The sequence below is a fragment of the Pygoscelis adeliae genome, unplaced genomic scaffold, assembly GCF_000699105.1.
Source record: "Pygoscelis adeliae isolate BGI_AS28 unplaced genomic scaffold, ASM69910v1 Scaffold286, whole genome shotgun sequence".
NCBI lineage: Eukaryota > Metazoa > Chordata > Aves > Sphenisciformes > Spheniscidae > Pygoscelis > Pygoscelis adeliae.
The window spans coordinates 48,040-56,565 of NW_008825076.1; the positions used below are offsets into that span (position 1 = coordinate 48,040).

The following is an 8,526-nucleotide window of genomic DNA, read 5'->3' on the forward strand; positions in this document are numbered from 1 at the left end:
CTAGCTCTGCATGAAGAGGTGGAAGTTGGTCCTGGTGAACTCTTGATGGATGCTGTCAAGTAATTTGTCCGAGTCCTGGGGGACGTCCGAAAGGACCTGCTGCCCTGGGATGAAGCTCTGCTCCGGGGTGTAGGTGAATGTGAATGAGCTGGAGTAGATGAGGCCATCATCCCTGATCAGCAGGAGTGGGACCGTGATGGGGTATCGCAGCCACCTCCAGTCACTGCCGAAGGCAGAGACATCAGGGACGACGCACATGAGGGACTTGGGGCTCCTGGGAACAGCACAGGAGAGGAAAACGTGCATTAACCTGGGAGGGCCCAGCGCAGGAGTGGACAGCAGTGAGTGCCGGCATGTCTTCTCCAGCCTGGAGCTCAGCATGAAGCCTCTGGCCGGTTTCCCCTCTCCTCCCCAGTGTTTCGTTCCCCTCTGCCAGGGTCGCTTGCTTCTTTGCAGCCCCCAAGGTCCCCATGTCCATTGCCCACTGCTATCCCCAGACCGCATCCAGAGCCAGCAGGCACCAGCCAGACTCATCCCTGCCTCTCCTTGCAATGCTCGTGCTTGGTCCCACAGAAGGGGCAGTGCAAGTGCCCCGTCCCCAAGGTCGGCAGCCTTGTCCCTCCCAGAGCTGCCCAGCGCTGCCCAAGCCTGGCTGCCATTCCCTGCCTGCTCCCTGGCCCCCTCGGCTGTGTTACCTGTACATAGTCTCTGCTTCCACATCTCCGAACCAGACCTTGAGGTGTGCATGGAAATACTCTCCCTGCACCTCCAGCATGGCCACGTCCCCGCCGCCTGTGAGCTGTGACAGAGTGCATGGCAGTGTGTTACGTGATGGAATGAGCCAGACTTCTTCTCCCACAGGACGCTCTGCCCGTGTGTCCCATCCCCGCTGCAGCAATCCAGACCTGGGCATTCCCACAGCATCCCAAAACCGGGAGATGCTGAGTGCGGGTGCAAGGGCTCAGCAGCAGGAGCCATGACGGAGGCAGGGGATGGAGAGGGCGGGGGGGCTGGCGGGCCGGCGCGGGCCGTCCGCACTGTGCCTACCTGCAGGGCAGTGATGAGCGGCACGGGGCTGACGGGCTCGCAGACGCAGGCCAGGCTCTCACTGAAGGTGTACTCCACCGTCTCGGTGCCGATGATGGTCCAGCAGGAGCCGTCGTTCAGCAGCTCCCGGTTGGCTTCCTTCGGGCAGGGAGATGCCTGCGGAGAGTGTCACAGCTCCAAACACGCCGCAGCGGGGACAGCGGAGGACCGGGGCCAGGATGCCTGGCTTCTGCCCCCGGCGTCTTGGTTCCAGCAAGCAACTTGGTGCCTCTGCTTTGCTTGCTGGGAAATGGGGATCGTGATGCCTTTGCAAAGACCTCAGTGACGATGTCCCCACCAAAGCAGGCAAGCCGGAGGCAGATGGCTTTGCAGCGATTCTGACCTTAATTTGGACGAAACTCCCCTTTGCTGGAAGACCCCTCCTGGTGACGTTCCCCAGCCAGCAGCAACACAGAGGAGCTTGGAGAGAGGACGGGGAGCACCCCGGGGGTCCTCAGCCCCTCCTCGTGCTGCCGTACCTGGAACTGGATCACTTTCTCCGTGGAGAGACAGAGGTACATGCGGTCGCTGCCCTGGAACTGGAAGGCGCATTTGTGGAGCTGGGAGATGGGCTCGTCCACGTCCAGCAGGGCATACTGCTTCGTCACCTTCCGGATGATCTGCAGGGTGGCAGCAGCATCCCAGGGATGGTACCCGTTGCTCAGAGGCACAGAGCGGCCAGGTCCATGTGCCTGACATCTGTGGGGATGGAGGCTTACCAGGGGAGGCAGGGTGATGCCGGTGGCCGTGCAGACGAGCTGGACCACGGAGCCATAGTGGATATACCCTTCCCGCGGGGGGAACTCGCTCCGAGCACAGTGCTCATCGGCTTGGTGGGAAGGAGAGAGGCAGAGTCACCACCCCGAGTGGCCAGGGAGCAGGTTAACCTGGGCTACCTTGCTATGCACAGGTCTGGCCGTGCTCCCAGTGCTTTCTTACTGCTTTCTCTGCTCTGCAGGTGCTTGCTGCTTGCAGAGACCACTGCTCCCAGGGAGCCCAGCACGGGAGAGCGGGACTGGGATGCAGTACCTCACAGGGACACCACCAGAAGCAGCGTAGGCAGGGATGCTGCGGGCGTCTGGCCTCTTCCAGGCAAGTAACTTGCCTGGATTCATGAACCTCCAGACTGGTACAGCTCTTGCTGCCCTGGTCACAACCCATGTGCTCCCAGGGCATGATGCCAACCCTCAAAGCCAGTGGGAAACAGCCATCAGCTCCACAGACACACTAGGAACACCGGGCAGAGGTGAGATCTGAGCCAGCTTCCCACATCCCCAAGCTATTTCCCATCCCTTTTGCCCCTAAGAACTGGCTTTGCAGGAGGGGAGGGCCAGGGCTGGAGGCAGGCAGCCCTGGGCATGGCTGGTGTCAGCGGCCCCACGAGGATCCTTACCCAGGTGGAGGGTGAAGGCTGCCCACTGCCTGGCGCTGGCGAAGAAGGCTCCCCCCTCAACGGAGAGGTAACGGGTGCTGACGGTCTGGGAGCGCAGGCGGTTGAAGAGGGAGACTTTGGAGCCCGAGGAGATGCAGACTGTGGGGAGAGATGGCTGGGTTAGCACTTGTCAGGTCTGTGCGTGGCTTGAACTATGGCTTTGTCAAGCCAAGAGAAGACAAGTCCTGGTTACTGGTGTAACCTGCCCAGCAGGAACCAGCACCCTCCCGGCTGCCTTTCTCTGTATGTGAGTGCCAGCCCAGCTGGGCTTTTCAAAGGTGCAGGTGAAGCCCATGGTGTGGGGAGCACACTGGCATCAGGGCATTACGCATTGTGGTGGGTGAACCCTTCAGAAAAGAGGCGTCAATATGCCCAGATACATTCCCCCTCTTTTGGGGGTGCCCAGATCACTCTGGAGCCAAGCTGTGAGCACTCAGAGAGCATCCCACCCTGGGCTCGCACCCGCTTTCCTCCCTGCAGAGCCATCCCCGTACGCACGGTCCGTGTTCTTCAGTGACTGCTTCTTCTGCGAGGGCTTGGAGATGACCTTGATCAGCTTGCTGTGGAAGGTGCCAATCTCCTGCCCGTTGCTGAAGAAGAGCTTCAGGACCAGGCGGAAATGCTTGCGCTTGTCCGCATCCGAGATGTACAGTGCCTTGGCACAGCTGAAACCCTGCCAAGGGCACAGAGGGGCTGCCAGCAGCTCCAGCCCAGCCCCACCAGCCTTCCTCGCCCTCCTCGCCCTCCTCACCGCCCCGCAAGGACATAATAGAGCCCTTTCAAAGAGCCCCAGGTTCATTTAAAGGGGGAAACGACCGGAGATGTTATTACAGGTGGAATGAAGAGCTGGGGATCAGCAGAGGCTTTATTTACACTGGGGGCAGAGAATTCCTCATGGAAATGAATGTTCACGTGTGATTTATCCCACATAACATGAGAAATCGCCCTGGGTTTATGGTTTCCCCACCGTCCTGGCCGATATGCCGTGCCTTAGCAGCAATGCAAGCACTGCGAACAAAGGCTCTTTTTGTAAGGTTTCTGGCCTGACTCAGACCCCGCGCTCTTCGGGGACCCCAGATAATGCTTTTACTTCTTTTTTTCCCCTATCAAAAGATGCCAGAGCTCTGCTGAAGCTCTTGAACTTTGGGATCCATCAGGGTTTTTTTTTTTAGCTGTTTATCTGCACAGCGATAAGCAGCAGTGCTGCTCACTGGGAGAAGGTACCGGGGCTGAAGGAGCTGTGCAAATTTTGGCAGTTTGCCTGCCAACCTGAAAAGATGGTGCCGAAGAAAGATGGGGCTCTTTTGCAAGGCAGGGGAGCCTGCCCGGCTGCTCGGGCTGCCACCCGTGCCACAACAGGGTGACAGAGCAGGAGCGGGGAGTGATGGCTAGGAAGGAAGGACCACGACATCCCGAGGAAGGGGATGATGCGACGTGCCAGGGCGTGGGGTGACACCAGGGACAGCCAGCCCACGTGTGAGTGGGGTCCCCATGGGGTGCCACCGCACAGCCCCAGGGAGCATCAGGCTTTACCTTTGCATCCGGCTGCTCCTCAAAGCTGAGCTTCTGGGTCTCCATCAGGTTGCTGCCCATGCTGTCCAGCCCCATGTACCCGCACACCCGAAAACCCGCCTCTCCCAGGTCTCTGGCTGGAAGAGATGGGGAGAAGCACCCTCCAGCCCCTGTGCAGGCACAAGCCTGGGCTTGGCTCCTCCGGGCGCGGTGGGTGGCCCAGGTTCCAGCCCTCCCCAGGTCTGGACCGCAGTGGGCTCAGCCTCGAGGGGGAAAGAGGAGCTTGGGGGGGGGGCAAAGATAAAATAAACTGGGTCACTCTCCCCTTTGCAGAGGTGGAGGACAGCTCTCCACAGCACGGGAAGGGAGGGAGGAGAGGTCCAGGGCTGCTGCTCAGCGCTTACCTTTTATCTGCTCCTGTTTTAACTTCCATCCCGGCCCGCTCAGGTAAACGCAAGGCGGGGGGCAGAAAAACCTGCAAAGACAAGAGGACATTTTCTTACTGCACTTCAGCATCCAGAAAAGGTGCTCGGGGGTGATGGGACGGCTGCGCTGAGAGCAGAGACCTTCACCCAGGGCTCACCGGCGCCGGGAGCAACCCTGCACCCTGGGAGGTACGTGGTGCTGCAGTGAGGGGCTGGAGACCCCCTGGTTGGGGGGCGCGGGCAGGGCTGGCCGGAGGAATCGGGGTCTGCTGAAGCAGCTCTCTCAGGCTCTCTGCTCTGCGCTGGCTGCCTCCAGCCGCAGCGTCCGGGTGGCTGCCACATCTATCGGTGCCACTGGTGGCCACAAGCCCATCGGCCATGGGACGGCCCCGGGAGGGGAGGACGGGGCGCCTTGGCCCCCTCCTGCCCGGAGCCAAGGGGGTATCGGGCCCCCTGCCTCTGCCCGCCTGCCATGTGGGAGTTTCAGCAGGTCGGGAACAGAGTTTGCATTCACAGCCAGATTTGGAGCCCAACGCAAATAAATCTATAGCCAGGGTTTTGGAAACCTATTTTCCTGTCTTTTATTTGGGTTTCCACTGTCTTTGCACTTGTGTGAATGGTGCAAATTCATCCTCTATTGATCCTGGGTAAAGCACTAGCAGAGAAAACACCGGTGCAGGGGGGTGGATATTTCAGAGCCCTAAAGTCCTGGATACAGGTTTATTTGAACAAGTCATGCACAGCACGGGCCCCTGACTCCCACCATGAAGCTAAAACAGCACCAGCACCTTTAAACTTTAAGCTGGGAGCTCTGTGCTGCTTTTCTCTCCCTCTTCAGACCTGGCATCTGATTTTCACGCTCATCCCTTGCATGGGGTCTGGAGCAGGGGCAGGAGGCTGTTCTGAAAGCTCAGCGATACGGGGGCTTCCCTCCTGGCTGGGAGACCCTGTCCCAAAATAAAACCTTTACCTGCAGACCAGCAGCCCCTGGCAGGAGGCTGGATGTGATGAGGACTTTGTAGGCACAGTCAGCCCAGCTTAGAGCTGTCTCCTGGGGTCTGGGTGCGGTTATGCCTTAGAGGTAGAGCTACTCCACACTCGGTAATAACAGAGGATTATTTATATCACAAGGATTAATGGAGGATTAATTACATTACACTGCCACAGTCTGACATCACTGCCCAGGAGTAGCAATTTTGAGATTCAAGCCAGAACCTCGAGGTGTTTTTGCAGTGCAGGAAAGATTTTTCAAAAATAGCAGCTTTTTGGAGACCGTGGGCATTGACTGAAACACCCCAGCCCCTGCTGTAGCCGTTCAGATTTTAAGACAAGATTTCCAGAGCACTTAAAACACTAACCTTTCCTCTTCTTCTTGAATAGTTTATTTCCTTCTTTTACTTCATCTTTCTGATCTCCATTACGCCACGGGAGGAACCTAACCATTGGGAATGTCTAACTGGGATGGATGCAGGTGGAGGGTTAATAGCCTTAGTTCAAGACTAAACAGTAGTTTTAGATGCAAAGGGGTCATGAATGGATGGAGCGGGGGTGTGTCAAATCATTTGCTTCACCAGCTTAAAACAGAGAAATCTAGCAAGGCTGAAATCGAGCTTTAGGTAGCTGGGTTTGGAAGCGGCTGTCAGAGAAGCTGGAGCTGTCTCCTACCTTTTTTCATTGCCGTACGACTTCTGTGCGACTTTGGCGTGCAGTATCAATACTGTCTGGTCTGCCGGCAGCTGCAGGTACCTCCGCACACCGTCCCGAAGCAGGTTGGTTTGGTACGGGTTGGATCTACAAGACAGCGGTCCCCCAGCACTGTAACACCAGAACCGGGCTCCTCGCCTTGCCCTACCAGCCCTACGCCGAGCAGGGAGCCTGGAGCACCCTCCCTGACCAGCCTGGCGCGTGGGGAAGGTGGAGAGGCTTTCCCATCGGAAAGCACTGGAGATCAGAGAGCATCTCAGCTGCTCTAAGACTGGGGTTGACACTGAAAAATATAAAGTTTGGATAACTGAATAACTGCTTCATCAGTTTTCAATCAAACACACACAGGGCACTATGTTTACAGCTCTGAAACGTGCATTTCTAAGACTTCCAGTCCCACACAATGGCGGCAATGCCCTAATTGATTTTTAATTTGTTTTTCTACCTGATGTGCTTGTTGGTGAGTTGGGAAGCGATGCTGCTGAGCCGTGAGTGCAGCTGGGGAGCTGACATGCAAGGAGCAGCTGCTTGTTGGCTTCTGCAAGGGCTGTTGGGTGAAAATAGCTGCATTTTTCTCCAAGACCTAAGTGGGTGGTTTTGCTGATTCTTTCTGCTCTACTAACTAGAAGGAGTTCCCATGCACCCAGCAGCTAACTCTGCTAACTTAGCAGGTTGGGCGTTAACTGGCTGGAGAGAGATGAGGTGGATCCAAGCCCCAGGTGCCCTGCTCTGCCACCTGGGACACGTGTGCGAGAACTGGGGGATGAGAGGGGGGGAGAGTTATGGTATCCCCTATCTACTGGGGAGACCTTTTGTGGTGCTGACTTGCTTTGAGGAGGTGAGACTGCCCATCTGAAGAACATCAGCTCCTGCCCTACTGAAAGCCCTTCGGCTGGGCAAGAGGAAACCGGAGGAGAGGGAAGGGGCGTTGCCTGGGCAGAAGCCCCTCGTTGGCACATCTGCCCATGTCTGGGACGTGGCAGCTGGGCACGCTCAAGAGAAATTGCTCCTACCAAGGGGACCCATCCTTGCTGGTTATGGAAAGGTCTTGACTTAAGCCTGAGCTTACTTCTTCCATGCGCCAGGCTCCCTTGACTTGCTCCAAAGGGGTGTTCGGGCCTGCTGGTACTTGGACAATGGCTCTGTGTGTCTACTCTGTATGCCCAGGGGATGGTTTTGGACCCACTTGAATGAGTATCAGACGCAAACAAGATCTAACAGACTCAGGAGAGAGAAAGCTGTATGGAAACTGGCTTCAGATTCTGGCTCTTGACCCTCCCAAGGGTGCTGGGGTTCACTCATGACCTCTCCACACAGCGATGGCCTCGCATCGGAGACAGAGAGAAACAGCAGTGGCCAGAGAAGGCTGGGAAGCCCCAACCAGAGCTGCAAACACGCTGCTGAGCCACCAGGAGCAAGCGGCCGGGGACTGCGGGCAGTGCTGGGGGATCGCTCAGAGGAGAAGAGGTGAGGATGGGGGGGCATCAGCCATGGCCACCCAGGGAAAATCTTGCAAGAGGTACACAGTGGAGCATCGCCATTAAAAACAGTCTCTCTTCCTCTTAAATGGGCTAGAAATGGAGAATAATTGAGGGCATACACAGATGTGTGAAGAGAGGTAAATCTGGTCCTGCCAAGCACCCCAAGGCAGGTTATGGTGAGCTCTTGCTGAGCTCAGAGGCCAGAGCAAGCTCCCAAGGAGAGAAGCAGCCACACTGCCATCCCAAGCAGCCTTTTAGAAGAGTTCATCAGCCAGTTTTGCTCTTCCCAGTGCAATAAGTGTATTTTGAAGAGGCTGTGCCCTTTACAGCTTCTAGAACCCACGTTACAATTAGCCTTAAACTTTACTTCCCTTCACTTCCAGCTTTCCCACACTGTGGATGGAGCTGATGCTCTCCTGTTTGTGCGTGGAAGACAAACTTGTCTCCCATACAAGCAAATATTTACCCAGCATCTCCTCTGGGTAGTTCCATGGGGACCTGATGCTTTGCACTCCACAGATTTTCCCATCATTGCCGTGTTCGGTTATTAGATGGGCAATATAATCTCCTGTCCTCCTTGTTCTCAATTCTTTATCCTAGACGCGTTAGCCGGATCACCAGCAAGCATAAATCGACAGAGCTCTGCCAAAATCAGATTTACAGCCAGTGCCAGTGTCACCCACAGCATTAGCTGCCGCTCTGTGTCTGAGAAATGAATGTTTTATGGCCACGGCAAGCCTGTTCTGGACTGCAGAGCACGGCTTGCAGAGCACGCGCTGCAACCGAGCTCCTCTCCCCGCGGCAGGCCCAGCACTGCTGCCAGCACACGGCTCTGGGCTCAGCCACGGCTCCCCCCCGCTGGGCCTCACGGAGAACCCGGCGCAGA

General features: G+C 56.9%; 1 protein-coding gene across 1 annotated transcript; it reads right to left on the bottom strand.

The window, feature by feature from the left end:
• RBPJL (recombination signal binding protein for immunoglobulin kappa J region-like) lies at positions 1 to 6,672 on the bottom strand. The gene is made up of 11 exons (XM_009326825.1): positions 6,605 to 6,672; positions 6,121 to 6,246; positions 4,435 to 4,505; positions 4,052 to 4,167; positions 3,017 to 3,191; positions 2,480 to 2,617; positions 1,806 to 1,915; positions 1,566 to 1,706; positions 1,048 to 1,203; positions 696 to 799; positions 1 to 274 (listed from the first exon to the last, which is right to left on the bottom strand). The coding sequence occupies exons 1-11, from the start codon at positions 6,670 to 6,672 to the stop codon at positions 1 to 3; spliced, it is 1,479 nt and encodes a 492-aa protein (XP_009325100.1).
• Positions 6,673 to 8,526: the final 1,854 nt, after the last annotated feature.